The following is an 18,831-nucleotide window of genomic DNA, read 5'->3' as shown; positions in this document are numbered from 1 at the left end:
TTCACACATGCCAGAGCCCTGGAAACCTGAAGACCAGCTGGCCGGCGTGCACCCAAAGACCAGGTGGGTGGCACATGCATTCGTACCAGCCAACTGGTCTTTGAGTTTCCGGGGTGTGTGTGTGGCACTTGGTGCCAAAAATATTCGCCATCACTGCCCCGTACCATTTCAGACAAATGATTGCCCAATCTCTTCTTAAAAATCTCCAGTGTTAACCTGTTATCTGGCTAACCAATGTTGGGTAACTTGCCCTAGGAACACTTTTGAGACAAAGGGTAGTACGTAAATTGAAATCATCATCTACCACAGCCAGCCCTCAATAAATTTGTCCTGAAGGGTGCCAAGGAAATCAGGGAGTCTTTTTGGATTGACTTGTCCTGTCATTCCCAAGATGGGAACTTTCACTGCCATTTGGTGGTAAATTAGGATAGAAAAGCTGGCTTATATCCAGGGCAGAACCTATTTACTATATAACAGATAAGTGTTTCTCAATCTCAGCAAATTTAAGATATGCCAAGTTCAACTCCCAGAATTCCCAGCATGCTGGCTGGGGAATTCTGGGAGTTGAAGTCCACACATCTTAAAGTTGCTGAGATAGAAAAACACTGTAATAAACAATCCTGCATCTGAAAAAGGGGATCAACTCAGTCAAAATCTAACTAAATATTTCCTACTCTCAAGTGATAGCAATTTTGCAGCGTTATTGTCGTGAAAATACTTGTTTACATTTTCCTGGTATTTAATGTATTAACCAGGAATATTCTGTGTGCAAACCACAAGTTACTTTGGAGTGGGAGCAACAAATTAGCAAGAACTATTTTCCTTTTGAGTACCTTTTACAAAATGCTTAATCTCACATTCTTCATTTATTTCTTTTAAAATATATGCTTTACACATATATAAGTAATTCAAGACGGGAGATAGAAGCGACTGCTGCATTATAAAAGAATTAACCCAAAAATTATATTGGGACACTGAGTTTAAGAGAAAGGGAGCAAAGAAGAACAATTAGGGGGAAAAATAACTTCAGAAAAAGCAGTTACATTTGTTCCAGAAAACAAAAACAACACCATACTAACAACCATCAGCATTTAAGTATGGCATGCAAGTTTTGGAATTTAGGGTACACTTTCAGAAGGAGCAAACCCCAAATTTTCAGAATCCTAGTTGGAATGGATTCTGCAAAAAAAAACCCAGTCTTTCAAAACTTAATATTCCCTAAATATACTGGGAAGCAACGTCCAGAGCTTAGAACTCGGAAACTCTGGAAGTGAGAGTCTCAACAAATGGAGAGCTGCCAGGCTAAGAAGATTAGTAGGTTGCCTCCTGCTCAATGTTAAGAAACCAGGGCTAAAAACTAACAATGGCTGAATGTCAACTGTCTGAAGAACTTTGCACAATGAGGTTCACCAATCTTTGAGTGACCCTGAAGTGGGGAAGTTTATGCCCAACAGCAGAGTTGTAAGCCAATGTACACAAAACTGTATGAGTCAAGGAGTCTTCTTAGCAGGAACTCACCTGAGAAATGATGGTGGAAGCAAATTTTTGCCAGGAGATGATGGAAAGGGATGGTGATGCCATCAACTTTAATTGAGCTAGCATGCAGGTCCCCCAATTCCAACAGCTTGGCAAAAGCATCACTGTCGAAAATGCGAAAAGGAAAAAGCTTAGATGAGCAGTGGAGGAAGTTGGACATTATAGAACGGCTAACATCTACCTTGACCTGTCTGATATCAGAGGGGATTTAAAAACTTCTTCCAAGCTCAGTCCATTTTTACTTTCTGTAATTTGAATAAAAGAGAATATATGTAACTAGGAGTTGAACTGTGGAGTCCTTGGTGCTCTCTGGGTTTGATTGCTTGCTTGCAACCAATACCTCATGATATTATCTGGTTGGATAGTGAAACATCTACAAGCAGACAATCAAGCTCAGAGGGCACTACACTCTTTCTGTAATCTTCGGGGATGCTTCCTCCATTGGTCATCAGTTTACTGTATTCTTTAGACAATATTAGAAAAAGTCAGACCCAAAGAATAACACAAAAACTGTGATCATTTGACTGACAGAAAATCCTCCAGGCAGCCATCTCCATTTATTCCTCTACAGGCTCACTACACAAGATATCATGAAACTGCTACAATACAACAATAGCAGAGTTGGAAGGGACCTTGGAGGTCTTCTAGTCCAACCCCCTGCCTAGGCAGGAAACCCTATACCGTTTCAGACAAATGGATATCCAACATCTTCTTAAAGACTTCCAGTGTTGGGGCATTCACAACTTCTGGAGGCAACTTCTGTTCCACTGATTAATTGTTCTCACTGTCAGGAAATGTCTCCTCAGTTCTAAGTTGCTTCTCTCCTTGATTAGTTTCCACCCATTGCTTCTTGTTCTACCCTCAGGAGCCTTGGAGAATAGTTTGACTCCCTCTTCTTTGTGGCAACCCCTGAGATATTGGAAGACTGCTATCATGTCTCCCCTAGTCCTTCTTTCTCTTAAGCTAGACATACCCAGTTCCTGCAACCGTTCTTCATATGTTTTAGTCTCCAGTCCCCTAATCCTCTTTCTTGCTCTTCTCTGCACTCTTTCTAGAGTCTCCACATATTTTCTACATCGTGGTGACCAAAACTGAATGCAGTATTCCAAGTGTGGCCTTACACTTGGAATACTGCACACTTTATACTGTACATCTGAATAATCTATTACTCAACTGGAATCTTTTCTAATTACATTATACCCTGAATTCCTCGCATTCTATGCTAATTTTAATGCAAAAATCAACAATTTCCTTTAATTTCCCCATTGAGGTGTTCTCACAGATACAATTAAATACTCAGGGATGAAACCTGTGAAAGGACACATGCTCACTTCAAGCCATTTTAGCTCTTTCAAGATATCCTAAAAGATTCTACCTTGTATAGTTGAACATCACCCAGCCTGCATGTTGCTTCTTTTTCTTCAAAACTTACTGCAAAACCCACAATGACTCTGAAAACATTGACACAGTCTGCTACTTTCCATTAATGGATCAGGCATTAGTTACTCTTCACCTAAATGTACTTAATTTTTTCTAGAGTGCCACAGTTGATGTGATTTTTAGCTACAACATCCTAAAATCCTACATGAGAACATAAGCTTTTGCAAGTTTTACAAATTTCAGCATTTTTCTGTGCAATTAACCAAAGCTCAAGAGATTTTAAAGGAAAAAATATTAGTTTTAAGAATGTGCAAAGGTAATTTTTGGCTGTGACAAATATTCTGCTACCCTTAGGAATTACCCTACGGATCTCTGTAATAAAGCTCAAGTGTGTATAACTGAAGTAACATCATATTCTTCCCCTCTTGAGGGTGCTATGAATTCTTCATACATTCTCACTGAATTTTGGCTGCAAATTCATCAAGTCACACCCACATCATTGCAAGAATAACAATGCTGATCTATAGGTAGCAGCGCAGCATATTTCTATAACAAATGAAGAACAAGTTGCTTTTCTTCAGGAAGTAACGTTAACCTACCTGTAACAGGGCGTCGTAATTAGATAAGAGGCACAACTGAAGCACAGCTTAAAGTCTAACTTTTCATGTGTTGAGCCTTCATCATCCTGCAGGATAATGACAAATAGAGGTAAACCACAGGACCAAAATCAGTTATCCAACAAGTGGATGAGACTTAATTTAAACATTCTTAAAAGGGCATCAGCCCAAACAGATACTGGGAAGGTCACACAGCTTTAAAATACACCATCATCCCAGACATTTTATCCTCTGGATAAAACCCAGGCATTTTATCTTCCTAGTATGGCCAAATGTTTGATTTGGTTCTCTCCTCATATGCAGCAAGGGAAAGCCAACTCCATTCTCCATCACTGCCTAGAACAGCGTTTTTCAAACTTGGCAACTTTAAGATGTGTGGACTGTATCCCCAACACCCCTTGGGAACCCTACTTTTCCGGGAGAGTAAAATTGCTATAATAGTATTGCTATTGTTATGAGGAAGCCTCAACAAATAGCAGCAGGGAGCTCATTTCGCACTTCCTTAAGGGAAATATCTCTGTCCATCTACCAATTGCCTCGAATATAGGTAGTCCTCGACTTGCAATCATTCCATTTAGTGACTGTTTGAAGTTATGACGGCACTGAAAAAAGTCAAGGATGACTTTTTCACCCTTATGCCCATTTCAGCACCAGGATTGGAAAAAAAAACCAATTCACTCAAGCTAACTACTGAGGGTCATCTCTTTGAGAAATAAAAAGTTGATGTTAACATTTTTTAAATCCTTTTTAATATTTTCCCAGCAACGAACTACATGCATTAGCAAAGGATAACAGGTTCTTACTTTGACTATAAATGACAAGGTCCCTTTTAGTTTCTGTGCCATGGCAATACTCTGCAGGGTGAAAACAACCTGGGTTTCATTTGAGACTCCTAAATTTGGGAAAAGACAAAAAAATTAGAATGGGACAACAGAATGTAGTTAGATTTATATACAAAGTGAGAATTATATTAAGGCTTATCCTGATTTCAACATCTTATTTCTCCTGTGCGCTGCTTGGAGAGTCCAAGCATGGGTTAACACAGCCTAACTGCCCTAGGACTGACTGAGTTTTTTCCTTGACCACGCCCCCTTTGCCTCTGGCAGGTCAGTTTTAAAAACTCAGTCCGCCCGATAGGACTGTTGCAGGGGAGTTCCCCAGTTTAGGCTTTTTGCTTGGACTCCCCACATCAGCATTTAAAGAAATTCCTGACCATTTTATTTTGACATCAGCTAAAGCATTTCTTGACAGCTCAGGAGGTTTGATATTCATCATCTGCTGCTTGTAAGCTAAGCGAGGTAGGCTTGAGGCTTGTCCGGCTCCAGCCGGCGAGCGGAATCGCTACGAGAGACAACCAGCTGTTTGGCGCTGGCAGATCTCTTCTATTAAGCCGCGGAAGCCCTTTTCGGACCCTTTCGGCGTCCTAACGGCTTCCAAATTCTGCCCGGCAACAGCGGCGGCCATTTTAAACCTCTCGCGCCCTTTTCTCCACTTCGGAGAGGGTCGCCTTGGTTACTGAGGCGCGCGCAGCGGCGGCCATTTTAGAGCACCAAATTGCCTCAAGATTCAAACGGCAGCAGTTACAACCTCGCAGTCAGACCTGGTCAGTAGCAGCAGCAGCAGCAACGCTTAGCGACTGAGAGGCCTTGTCCGGGGCTCCGGCAAGGCCGAACGTCTCGAAAACAGCCGTCTAGTATTCCAAGGCAGGGATTTCGCCGGCGGGCTTCCCTTGCCTATTGCAGCTGCCGCGGACGTTTTGTGGCCGTCTGGCTCGTCCTAGCGGTGTCCTCCAGACCCATCCAGCCTTCCTGTGACTTTTGAAGAACAATGGCAGACGAAGGTTTGGAGGTGCAGGCTGGGCCCTCTTCCAAGAGGCCCAGGGTGGAGCCCCCCCCCCAAGGGAAACAAGGGAGGGAGAGGCAATCCCAGCAGATCCCCTTCCCGAGCCTCAGGGGATTTACCCACCAGCAAAGAGGGAACCCGTAGAGGCCATACCTCGCAGGCCCAGAAAACCAGCCGGTCCCCAGATCAAGAGGAGGCATGGGCAAGGCCCCATTCTCCCCAAGGGAAGGTTCAGGATCAGGACACTCCCCACCAAGATGGCTCACCTCCATCAACTGGGGGGATTTCAAGGGACTCCTCCCCAGATGCCTCATGGGGCTATCCAGACTCCCCCAGTTCTTCTGTTAGGGAGGAATTGGAACCATACCAAGATGTATTCCAGAGGGAGGAAAGGAGAACCTCCAAGGGCTCCAGGGGACACCCAAAAGAGGACAAGGGTCCCGCATTATCTGCTGAGATGAAGGAGGTCATAGCTAAAGCCATCTCCCAAGGAATAGCTGATGGTCTCAAACAGAAGGAAACTGGTTCTTCTGGCAATCCTAAGACCAGGGTAACCCCTGCTCCTTCAGGAGACCAAGCCCCTGCTTCGCCTGGCACATCTATTGCCACGGAAGACACGGGGTTGGAGGAGGGGGAAATAGAGGATTTCGAATTGTCGGAGGATGAGGATCTTCCTCCTGATAAACCGGCCTTTACAGGGTTATTTAAACCATCCCTGTTTAAATCCATCCTTCACAAGGCCATAGCAGCCACTGAACTTGGGCCCACTCCCAAGAGTGCCTCAGCCACCCCCCCTCCCACTAAGGACCACAAGGAAGGTTTATTCCAGGAACCTTCACCAACCCAGGAACTGATCCCTGTTCCGGACTTATTCCTGGACGTAGTCCAAAGGCAGTGGGTCCAACCTGGTACCCTGTCCAATCCCAGCGGGGGGGGGGGGACAAATCCCTTTACGCTGTAGAAGACAAAATGGATGAGGTGCTGAAGTTGCCTGAGGTGGATGCCCCGGTGGTCTCTCTAACTTCTACTTCTAATCTTCCAGCAGATTTACTCGAGGGACTCAAGGCTGAGGACAAACGCTCAGAAAAGGCGTGCCACAAGACGCACCAGGCGGCTGCCTGGGCCATTAGAGCATCCACCTCGGCATCATTCTTCACCAGGGCTTCTCTTCTCTGGCTAAGACAACTCAGGTCCAAACCTCCATCAGCAGGTTCTAGATGGCGGCATGACATCAATAAGATAATAACCGCTGTAGAGTACTCAGCAGATGCCTCCCTTAATGCGGCCAAATTCGCATCTAGGGCCTTGGCGTCCAATGTGACATCACGTCGCCTGCTGTGGCTCCGCCACTGGCAGGCTGATATGAAGGCCAAATGGAAGCTTGCTTCTGCCCCATTTAAGGGAGGGCAACTCTTCGGAGAGGCCTTGGAGAAGTTTGTCATAGAAACAAAGGACAAACGCAAAATTCTCCCGGCCACCCTGAAGAAAGCCGAACGTAAGGGTTCAGGTTCATTCAGGAGACAGCCCTTTAGAGCGCAGGATAACTCTCAAGCTTCCGGCTCTAATTCTTCTTATCAGAGGCCATTTCCCCAGACAGGTGACAGGGGACAGGACAGGACAAATTACGGGTCCAGAGGAAGGCAGCAACAACAGCATTCCTTTCGGAAGCCATTTCGTGGGTTATCCAATTCCCGACAGTTTCGTAGGGGGAAGTGACCATCACAGGAATCCTCCCATAGGGGGTCGGCTCCAAATATATGCCGACAGGTGGGAGGAGATAACTTCGGACACTTGGGTCCTCAACACGATCAGGAGGGGCCTGGTGCTGGAATTCTTATCCTTCCCTCAACAAAAATTTATTCGTTGTCCCATCCCCAAGAATCCCCAAAAGAAAGACCTCATGCAGAAGGAGATCCTCCATCTGCTCGAAATCAGGGCCATAGAACCGGTTCCCAAAGAACAGGAAAAACGAGGATATTATTCCATCCTCTTTCTAGTCCCAAAGAACTCAGGGGGGTGGAGGGCCATCTTGGATCTAAAGTGCCTAAATCAGCATCTGGCATACAAAAGGTTCAAGATGCAGTCCCTCCACTCCATCCTGGCTTGCACTCGACGGGGATCTCCTCACATCGATAGATTTGAAGGAAGCTTACCTCCATGTCCCCATTCACCCTGCCCACAGAAGGTTCCTGAGGTTCCACTACGACGGGAGGCACTATCAATACAGGGTCCTGCCATTCGGCCTCTCGTCTGCCCCCAGGACCTTCACCAAAATCTTGGCAGTGGTGGCGGCCCACCTCCGAAACCGACCAATTCGGCTAGAGTGTTATCTAGACGACATAATAATTCATTCTTCCAATCAGAATCAGGCCCGAAGAGACGTTCAGGTGACCATACGGACTCTACAACACCACGGGTTTTCAGTGAACCTGCAGAAGAGTCACCTAGAACCGACCACCCGAATCCAACATCTTGGCGCCATAATCGACTCCGTCTCCTGCCAGGTATTTCTGTCTCCAGACAGGATGGCGAATCTTCAGAACAAACTTCGTCTATGCAAAGGTCCCAGGTCAGTGCCGATTTTACAACTATCCCAGCTCCTGGGCATCATGATCTCCTGCCTAAAGGTAGTTCCCTGGGCACGGCTTCACGCGAGGGAGCTGCAATGGTTCCTTCTGCCAATGCAGAGATCAAGGGACAGCAACTCGTTAAGACGCGTGAAACTACCGCCAAAAGTACTTCGCTCCCTGCATTGGTGGAGCACAGCGGCGGTCAGGAAAGGGTGCCTCTTCAAGGAGCCCGAAAGGCTGATTGTAACAACAGATGCCAGCCTACAGGGATGGGGAGCGCACTGCCAGGGACATCTTGCGCAAGGAAAATGGACACAGAGGGAGGCGGCCCACAGCATAAACTGGCTAGAACTGAGGGCCGCTCGCCTCGCTCTACGTCATTTTGCTTCTCAGATTGTGGGTCATCATGTACTGTTGTTAACAGACAATGTTGCCACAAAGGCCCACATCAACAGGCAGGGAGGCACGCACTCCAAAAATCTCATGCAGGAGGCGGAACTATTGTGCAGATGGGCGGAGCGACATCTGGCGTCCATAGCAGCGGACCACATATCGGGGACGAGCAACCAAGAAGCGGATTGGCTGAGTCGGCAGACGATAGACCACTCAGAATGGCGGCTGCATCCGGACATCTTCTCTCAGATCATGGAGAAGTTCGGCAAACCGCAAGTAGACCTGTTTGCAACAAGCACCAACACACATCTGCCCCGCTTCTTCACTCGATACCATTCGCCCTTAGCGGAGGGGACGGATGCGCTGAGGAGCACTTGGCCCTCAGGACTCCTGTACGCGTTTCCACCGCTCCCTCTCATACCCCAAGTAGTGACCAAATTACTGTCAGAAAAGGCCGATCTAATCCTAGTGGCCCCTCACTGGCCCAGGAGGTCCTGGTACGCGGACCTTGTCAGCCTCTCCATCCAAAGTCCGTGGAGGATTCCTCAGGAGCAGATCTCCCTCAGCCAGGGTCACATCAAGCATCCAGATCCACAGTGGCTACAACTAGCCGTTTGGCGCTTGAGGGGGACCTCCTGAGGAAGCAGAGATTTTCAGACAAGGTCATCAGAACTATTCAAGCGTCCAGGAGACCTTCCACTACTAGGATATACGAATATACGTGGGACGCTTTTTCATCTTGGTGTCAGGACAAGGGTGTGCAGGACATTTCGGCTTCAGTGCCAAATTTGCTGGAATTTCTCCAAGAGGGTCTGGACAAAGGTCTCGCACCCAATACGTTCAAGAGGCAGGTGGCGGCACTATCCACCATTCTTACCTGTAAATCTGCTAGATCACTTAGTAAGCACCCACAAGTAAAGAGCTTCCTCAAGGGGGCGATGAACATCTCTCCTCAGGTGGTTCATCGATATCCCTCCTGGGATTTGCCATATGTCCTGAAGGCCTTAACGGGGGCTCCCTTCGAACCTCTCAGGAAGGCAAGCCTCCATCATCTGACTATTAAGACGGCCTTCCTCATAGCTATAACATTGGCTCGCAGAATTTCTGAATTGGCTGCGCTGTCTGTGAGGGAGGACCTTTGCATTATTCATACTGACAGAATCATTCTGAGACTTGATCCATCTTTCATCCCAAAGATGAATACTCAGTTTCATAGAGCCCAGGAAGTGATCCTTCCTAATTTTTGTCCAAATCCAGTACATCAGAAGGAAAAAGTCTGGCATAAATTAGATGTAAGAAGGACAGTCAAAATTTACATCAAACGATCAAGGGAATTTCGGCGTTCCAAATCCCTATTTGTCTCCTTCCACCCTGGGTCCCTTGGTCGCAAGGTTTCGTCCCACACAATTGGACGTTGGCTGAGGGCTTGCATCAAGCTAGCCTATGAGACACAAGGCAAGATTGCACCACGAAGAGTAACCGCGCACTCAACGAGGAGCGCTGCAACTTCAGCTGCTTGGGCGACCCAGGCGTCTATCATAGACATTTGCAGAGCGGCCACGTGGGCCGCGGCCACGTGGGCCTCGCCCACGGCGTTCATCAAGAACTATAAGATCGATATCTTTGCCTCGGCAGAAGCCTCCTTTGGAAGACGTATATTACAAAGGGTTGTGGAGGCTACAAAGGACAATGACTCTGCCCGCCCTGGGACACGATAGCTTGGGTATGTCCCATGCTTGGACTCTCCAAGCAGCGCACAGGAGAAAGACCGTTGGCTTACCTGAACGGTCGTTCTCTGGGCGCTGCGGGAGAGTCCAAACCCACCCAGGGTTCGAGGATCCAGATCTAAAACTCTGCAGAGACTGGTTGAAGACGTCCTATTGAACCTTTCGTTTTTAAAACTGACCTGCCAGAGGCAAAGGGGGCGTGGTCAAGGAAAAAACTCAGTCAGTCCTAGGGCAGTTAGGCTGTGTTAACCCATGCTTGGACTCTCCCGCAGCGCCCAGAGAACGACCGTTCAGGTAAGCCAACGGTCTTTCTCTCACTCGGATTTCTTTAAAATACTTAACCATTTTTTCCACTAAAGAGTATAAATCATTAGCAGTTTAACAATAAGCAAAAACCATCAATCAGGATTGTTTTAATATGTACTAAAGGCGGGATGGGGAACTGCTAGAGAAAACTACAGATAGTCCTCGACTTACAACAGTTCATTTAGTGACCGTTCAAAGTTACAACAGCACTGGAAAAAGTGACTTATGATCATTTTTCACACTTATGACTGTTGCAGCAGCCCCATGGTCACATGATCAAAATTCAGATGCTTGGCAACTGGTTCACATTTATGACGGTTGCATTGTCCCAGGATCACGTGAGATCCCTATTGTGACTTTATGACAAGCAAAATCAATGGGGAAGCCAGATTCACTTAACAACTGTGTTGCTGACTTAACAACTGTGGTGATTCACTTAACAATTGTGGCAAGAAAGGTCATAAAATGGGGCAAAACTCACTTAACAAATGTCTCGATTAACAACAGAAATGTTGGGCTCCACTGTGGTCGTTAGTTGAGGACTACCTGTACCACTCTAGGGCAAATGCATTTGTCATTATCCACTTTAACTCGGAAAACCATTCACCTTTAGAAAATACTCTGCATAATGGGAACCAATTAAAACCACTGTTCCCAGGATGCGCCAATGGGCTCATACTTTGGTCCTCAGGAATACCCTTAAAAGGATAGCATGTCATGATCAGACATCCAATATCTTTTGGAGATTATTTGGGCTGACAATGGACCACCACCAGCAAGAATCTGTTCAATTCGGAATCCACCCTTTTGAAAATTAGTCCCATTAACTGAAACACAAAGAAGACGAGGCTATGTTGCTCCAGAAATTTATGATAAACTTCCAAGGTTTGGCTCAGACAGAACTATGATACATATTTGAAAGAAGATATGTTCTGTCCTCCAAGATTCTTTACAAGGGCTTCTTTGAAAAGCTCTTTCCCACCCCCTCTCACCAGGGAGCAGGACAGTCATACCAGGAGGCAGCTGAAAAGGGACAGGTATCCCATCATGGATGGAGGATCCTTCTGGCCGCAGCATTTTAGTATTCAGAGAATCCAAAACGTTCAGCTCCATGCTCTTTAAGAAACTGCTGCTCTTATTCTCAAAGATCACAGAAACGGTAACCTGGCTATCATTCTGGAGGTTCCCCTGGATATCGTACGTCTGCAAAAAAAGAATCATTGGAAGGGACACAAGACAAATTAGGAGCTCCTTGGGGCTGCTGAAAACTGGTGTGGAAAACAAGAGCAAAGCACGGTAGATCCTGATCATGGTTCAAAGAAATCAAGAGAAGCCAAAAATTGGAAAAAGCAAATGGACTACTCACCATTTTAATGTAGGGATTTTCAGCAAGGAGGATATAGCTTGACATAGGCTGGGAAAGAAGGAGAGAGGAAAAAGTCAAGGTAAGCAAAAGGGAAAGGAAAGAATGGTGTAACTTGGGAGCTGCCTATATGGCAATGAAGTGATCTGTGATTTCAGTGCAATATATCTATGGAGATTGTCAGTCATCTAGGTCAGAACTTCAGTCAGACCTGAAGAAGCTTCTTGGATGAGAAGCGAAATGTCTTCAAGGGAAAAACAAAGTGCAGTTGCCCTTTGAAAAAGCACCTTTGGGATTTCAATGCAGTAGATTTAACAACCAGGTAACAGCAATAGCTCTTAAGACTTATATAATAATAATAATAATAATAATAATAATAATAATAATAAATTTGGATTTATTAGCCGCTCCCTTTCCAAGTAGGACTCGGGGCGGCGTACAATGGAGCATATAACATAAAATACATAACAACACCAAACGTACATACATACACAACACATATACATATACACGGAGGAGGAAACAAATTACATCAATAGACAGTTAAAAATCTACTTTAAAATACCCCAATTGTAAAAACCCAATAAAATTAATATTTAAGAACAATTTAAAAAACAGTTTGGAGGAATGGGAAAATTACGATTGCGATTGAGCCAGCTTCACAGTGCTTTACAGCCCTCTCTATGTGGTTTACAGAGTCAGCGTATGGACCCCAACAATCTGGGTCCTCATTTTACCCAACTCGGAAGGATGGAAGGCTGAGTCAACCTTGAGCTTTGTGAGATTCGAACTGCCAAATTGCAGAAAGCCGACAGAATTTGACTGCAGTACTGCATTCTAACCACTGCGCCACTGAGGCTCTTAATGGTTGATAACAGTCCCAATAACCTCAACCAAGGGAAGGGGAACTGTAGGGAAAGTATCAGATGCTGGGCAAAGCTGCTGCAGAACCATGCCACAGCAGTCAGACCTTCTAGAATCTCCGTATCCCAGTTGTTGAATGATTACAGCCTCTCTGCACTGATCAAATTTCTCACCGGCAGTGGCTCTTCCTCCAGGGTTCCGTTCTGCACAGATTCCGTCTGTGGCTCATCCCCTCGGTCACGATGCTTTGGAAGCTTCTTCTCTTTGGATTTTCCCTCCTTCTTATGCTTCTTCTTTTTATGCTTGGATTTCTGTAAGTGCACGTAGACCAAAAGTCAGCTTCCTGGTTCCTCAGCTGCCTCTTGGCTCACCAGTAAAAGTTGTTTATCTTGGACAAGTGATCTATCTGCCAGAATCTGCTGCTAAAATTCATGCTGGCCAACTTAGCCCTCTGCCTAAGATACTGCTGATCAAAGACAGCTCAGAAATTATAGCAGATTCAAACCATACTGAAAATATTCCCAGATGAGATACAGGTTGCCATTATCAGTGACTGGTCAAGAAGCATCTGTTCCCAGGCAAAATACAGAAAAGCGGAGTACTCTACGCCACTCACCTTTCCTTCATCTTCTTCCTGAAGTTCCTCCTCTTTCTTAGGTTCTTCAGGTTCCGTTGGATCTACACTGACTTCAGGCAGGTCCTGCTAAAGAAACAAACGGGGATAATGAAAGCCAGCTTGGTCTAAGAAACCACAGAAAATATGTGGGCCAAGTCATCCAGGTATGATCCCTGTTCATATTAGTCCAAATGTTCTCAATGTAGTTAGTCTCCTTCTCCAAGCCTCCTTGGGAATGGGCCACACAAAGGAGCCCACCAATTGAAAGTCCATGCCAGCATCTTTGCTCACTTAATGGGGTCACCACTCAAAGCACATCTTAAAGCTGTAAGGCAGAAGAGGGCAACCTTGTACGTAGCCAGATACTGCAGGTGTGTGTGAAAATGACATAGCTGAAAGAGGCAGGGCTAGATTTTCCATTTCCTTTTTTTGCATTTGGCTTTCTGGTGTTTTGACTAAAATAGAAATGTTAAGCTTATTTTACTCCTTAGTTTTATAAAAAAAACAACAACACCCAAATAAATAAAACCACCTTCTCATCATTTGAAAGTTTGTCTCCAAAATCCGGTAATATAATCACGAGGAACTCAGTTGGCTGCAATAAAAGGGCCTGATGAGTCACATTTGATTTGTGGGTTGCCCATCCCCCGTTATAAGAATATCTTAATAGTTCTCAATTTGGAATCAATGGCCACAACTTCAACTATGAGCTCACGAAATGATACTCTCAATCAGGGTCTCCTTAGGATAAAGGTCATCAGCATGTGCAAAGAGCAGGGATTTCTCTCAGTTGTAAAGAGTCTTGGAGAAAATAAGTGAATAGCAGAAAAAAAAAACCCACTCCTCTCCCAATGTATATACATGCACTTCTGTATTTTAGGAAATTCAAAAAGCATCACTTGTCAAGAAGGTTAATGATAATGTAAAAGCATGGAAGGAATCAGCATGTTGTTTTTTTAATTGCAGGAGATAATATTTCCTCTGAAGTTACAGTTGTTGTTATGGGGAGGAGGAGAGAGAGGGTAGAACCAGTGGTGGGATTCAGCCGGTTTGGGCTGGTTCGGGCAAACCGGGTGTTAAATTGCTGGCTGGCCCCGCCCTTTCCTGCCCTGTCCCTTCCAGGAGCCCTCTTGCGCCGTTTTGGCTCCCAGGTAAGTGCAGGGAGGCCTACTAGGCCCAAAATGAGGCATATGGGGGGACAGCCCCCCCGGGCCATTTTTGCTCCCAGGGGGGTGCAGGAGGCAGAGTGCTGCCTGTCACACTCCTGGCCATGCCCACCATAACCACACCCACCCATCCAGTCATTAGGGCAGAAATCTGGTTGTTAAATTATTTGAATCCCACCACTGGGTAGAACCTCCTACAGGAAACAGAATATTTCCTCCTAAGGTAGATGATACTTTCAAGAAGATTTTTTTTCCTGCAAGGAAAAGAAATTCACTTCTCTGCACCCTCTGAGGTCATAACACTCAACACCACTGTTAATGCTCCCCTCACCAAATTTGTAGATTAAATGCAAAACTTAATTTAACAACTTATTTAATTTGGATCCAAAATAGAAAGGGAAGGGAAGGATGCTATGAGTCACCTTTTTTGATATAATAAATTATTTACTCAGTTCATCTGAATTTTCTTTGCTAGAACTCCCTTCTCTTCCCTGGAAAATTGGAATCAATATTTCTAGAGAAGGAAATCTTTTTCAGAGGTTCTGCTGCACAGTCTATCAAGGAAAAACTAACCTTTGTCTCCATGGCAGTGACAGGTGGCGGGGTATCAGAAAGCCACAGGTCCACATCTTGAGCCTGGAAGAACCACACAAAAATATTCTAGACAATTATTATTGGACAATTTCAAGCATTCAAAGCACATGTATTTAAATCTCAATCTAGAATTCTGGTTTCATCTGCAAATATACCATGCTTGTTCAGAAATATTTGAGCATCTTTATTAAATAAATGGATAAATATTATAAACAGTACATAGAAGTTTTTATTAAGTTAGAATCTTTGAAATAGGCTACATTTCACTGTTCCTTATAGGCGCCTATGACCATCGAGAAGCTCTTAAAATCTTCAATGGACTTCTACGATTGTAAAAAATATAGCAGGAAGAAGCAAGGAAATTACCTTTTTGTCATCTTCATCTGCTTTTCTTTCCCGCTCTTTTCTTTTTTCTTTCTCCCTCTCTTTCTCTTTGTGTTTCTTTTCCTTCTTTTTTGGTTTCTTGCTTTTCTTTTCAACCAGGGGGGCTTGCGTTTCTTGTGGAGATTTAAGATTGTCGGCATTTCGATGCCTCTGCACGGGAAGTGCCTCACTGTCTGTTAAAGGCCTTAACAAAAAAGATGGTAAGATCTTTAATGAAATTCCACCAAATGTCTCTCCCAGCTTCCAAAAGCAGTTTGTAAGCAGGGTCAGCACAGAATGTCAGAGTGAATTAGTTTCACTACACAGGATGAAATATAATTCAGCAGAGTCTAAAGAGGATCACATGAAATTAAGTGATGCTTATTGAACAAAATTGTTAGGATTCTATTTGAAAAATTCTTCAACATAAAAGCAAACTTTTAAATTCCAGAAAATGAAAAATGCGAAAATTCCATCTAGTGTTTTCCCAGATGAAAAGGTGCAACATTTTAATAATTCAGATCATTTTAAACATAGAGTTGTATGGTCTGAAAAAGAAAAACACAGCTTCTTTCCTGATTATTTTTGTAATTGCATTCAGAAAGCTTGGAAATGTTCCTTAATGCGAATATAGTAAACTTTTTATTTGCTCACTTTTAACTTTTTCAGAGCGAAATTACAATTGATTCATTCCCCCCTATCCCCGGCTTCCTCGTGGTCAGAATTTCTGCCCGTTAATGACAATTACAGAACTTCTGTGAAAAAAATTGTCAGCCTTTATTAAGCGGAAAAAACAATTGAGAAAAGAAAATTATGGCCCACTTGAAATGCATAATTTATTCTTCCTGTCAATTTGGCAATTTGTTGTATTCTTCTTGAAGCAAATGGAGATTCCTCCTTGGTACAAATCTTAAACTTGAATCTCGTTTTACAGGAAGTGGGTGGAGGAGTAGAGGAAAAGGAACAGCTCACACTGTAAAGCCCAACATTTCTCTCAACCAAATATCAATTTTCAAATCTCTGCTCAAAGATTGGGAACGTGTGTAAATGAAGTGGCAGGGCCACTATTCTTTGACTGAAATAATAGGATTCAATGGTTGTGCAACCAATCATCATAGACTGGCTGCTTTATTCCAGACTATAAATGTAGAGATTTAGAGTAAGTTTAGAGATTTGATGTAAAGTTTTCTGCATAAACGGATGACATTTGCCATGTTGTGTTTTACAGTGCTGAACAGAAGCAGTTAGCCTTCCACGCTGTCAAAGACGGAACTTACCTGCCAGAACTCCCTGAAATCAGACTGTGTATGAGAGGCAGACAGACAGAAAGAAAAACAGTATGACTACAGGATATGACAACTTCTGGGAATGGAAATAATCCAAAGGCAAAATAGAGAAATTCTACCTCATTTCAACAATGTCTTTCAGTGTTGGAAAACAAATGTTTTGCCTCCGTTTGAAATTTAGAGAACTAATATTGTAAGATTCTGAAACTACTTGCCCTCTGTTAGTTGAACTCCAAATCCCATCAAAACTAATGAGCATGGTTAAAGCTCGGGACAGAAGAGATGCAGTGTAGAAACATCTAGAAAGCTGCAGGTTTCTCCATTCCTTCTCTAATGGCACAAGGAAGATCCAAATCCTCCCTTTGGAAGGCCCTAATAGCAACAGACTTATATACCACTTCAATGCTTTATAGCCCTCTCTAAGCGGTTTACAGAATCAGCATATTGCCTCTAACAATCTGGGTCCTCATTTAACTGACCTCAGAAAGATGGAAGACTAAGTAACCTTAAGCAGGTCAGGACTGAACTCTTGGCAGTGGACAGATTCAGCTTGCAATACTGCATTCTAATCATTGTGCCATTACTGCTCTTGAATTCCCTTAATGCATCTTCATATCCGGATCTCAGATGTATCAACATAACATTCAAATAATTATTGGAACTATTTGAATAACCATTCTATATCTGCATTTATAAAACCAGCAGTTTAAGAATGAAAGCCCAAGTCTTTAGCTTCTCTACTTTAACTGATGTGGAGCATCATCACGTTCAGCATTCAATAAATCCCACTCTCTATCACATTCAGTACTACATTTTGGCACGAATTTTAGAGGGTTGTGCAAGAGCTAAGATTTGTACTCACTTGTCTAAATCAATATCCAGTGCCTTGTAGGGATCGTTTGGATCCTTGTCATCCTCATCACTGGGCAGAGCATTCTAGATAAGAGGCATAAGAGGGAGAAAATGAGCTTATGCAAAAGGCATCCATTCTCAAGGGAAAAGTATGGCGATCCCTGTTTCTCCAGGGTGCTTTAGATTCCTCCTGTCTAGGTTGTCCTAAACCAATTAATCCCATTTCTATAATTCCCCCTCTCCCCCTTATCAAACAGTTTTGGTGACGAAAGCAACACTGGAAAAATTATTGGTTGGCTAAAGTTCATATTAATTTCATTCTTTGGTGTGGGACTTACAGGGTACTAGCTTTGAATGCCAGGAAGACGGCCTATTTTGTTGAAAAACCAACATCCATCTACAAGCTGTGCCTTGTAACATATATCAAGAACAGGATAGCTTAATTTTCCATGACCTTGGGCCTCATTCAAAAGCTCTCTAACAATGGTCAATCTGAACTTGTGGTTTATATTTCTTCCCCGGGGAGACTAAGAGAAAGGAGGAAAAAGAGGGATTGAGAAAGAGAGAACAAGCAACTGTACCTACCTGTGAGGGGGTGCTCCATCCTTTATTTCTGCCGGGCTCTGCCCACCATTCGCAGGTCTAAGCCCACATCTAGCAACTGGCTTAAGGGTCACACAATGGAACAGGAATGTGAACTAGAGTGCCCGTCATTTATTTATTTATTTATAATCGGCCTTTATTATTTTTATAAATAACTCAAAGTGAGGAATATATATAATACTCCTTCCTCCTCCTATTTTCCTCACAACGACGACTCTTGAGGTGCGATGGGCTGAGAGGGAATGACTGGACCAAAGTCAGTCAGCCGGCTTTCAAGCCTAAGGTGGGACTAGAAGTCACAGTCTCCCAGTCTGCAAAGGAAAGCTTGAAGCCCTGCGGCACTTACTTCTGGCATCTCCTCTGTGATAATATCCACGTGCTGGGCGGGTGCAATATCTTCATCGCTCTCGGTGTGCAGGGAATTGTGGCGACGGTTCTTGCCCCATTTTTCTTTCTTCTGCTTCTTTTTCTTCTTGTCTTTCTCCAGTTTCTGCTGGTGCCGGCGCTCCTCTTCCAGCTTCACATATTGGTCAGATGCTGGTAAGCCTGATAAGGCCAGAAGAGATAAAAGTAGCCTCCAGAAGGGGTTGTATGGAGGCTGGCTACTGAACGAAGGATAGCTTAAAAAAGGAAAGCTTTCATTTTGATTAAGATGTTATCAAAACAAACCCTTTAAATTCTGAGAAAAAGTGACAAGTCTGAAGAAACTACAAATTTTGCTAACAGATGAGGAGGAAATGCATTACTGATCAT

The 18,831-nt window shown here is 44.1% G+C and overlaps 1 protein-coding gene across 2 annotated transcripts in view; it reads right to left on the bottom strand.

Moving 5' to 3' along the window:
* The window catches only part of AP3D1 (adaptor related protein complex 3 subunit delta 1), a 68,660-nt gene that overhangs the window by 5,639 nt on the left and 44,190 nt on the right, over positions 1-18,831 (bottom strand). Inside the window, exons 20-30 of one of the 2 annotated variants that reach the window (XM_081967555.1) lie at positions 18,425-18,624; positions 17,486-17,559; positions 15,341-15,542; positions 14,954-15,016; positions 13,215-13,298; positions 12,772-12,909; positions 11,738-11,785; positions 11,385-11,574; positions 4,337-4,425; positions 3,516-3,601; positions 1,519-1,640 (exon numbers count right to left, since the gene is read on the bottom strand). In XM_081967555.1, the coding sequence (XP_081823681.1) occupies positions 1,519-1,640; positions 3,516-3,601; positions 4,337-4,425; positions 11,385-11,574; positions 11,738-11,785; positions 12,772-12,909; positions 13,215-13,298; positions 14,954-15,016; positions 15,341-15,542; positions 17,486-17,559; positions 18,425-18,624 (1,296 nt within the window). Of the gene's footprint in view, positions 1-1,518; positions 1,641-3,515; positions 3,602-4,336; positions 4,426-11,384; positions 11,575-11,737; positions 11,786-12,771; positions 12,910-13,214; positions 13,302-14,953; positions 15,017-15,340; positions 15,543-17,485; positions 17,560-18,424; positions 18,625-18,831 lie in introns of both variants that reach the window. The other variant, XM_081967554.1, reaches the window with a different exon arrangement.

The sequence above is a fragment of the Natrix helvetica genome, assembly GCF_964273705.1.
Source record: "Natrix helvetica genome assembly, chromosome: 1".
In the NCBI taxonomy this organism is placed as follows: Eukaryota; Metazoa; Chordata; class Lepidosauria; order Squamata; family Natricidae; genus Natrix; species Natrix helvetica.
Note: the sequence above shows the minus strand (reverse complement) of the source record. Positions and strands in the feature narration are given on the sequence as shown.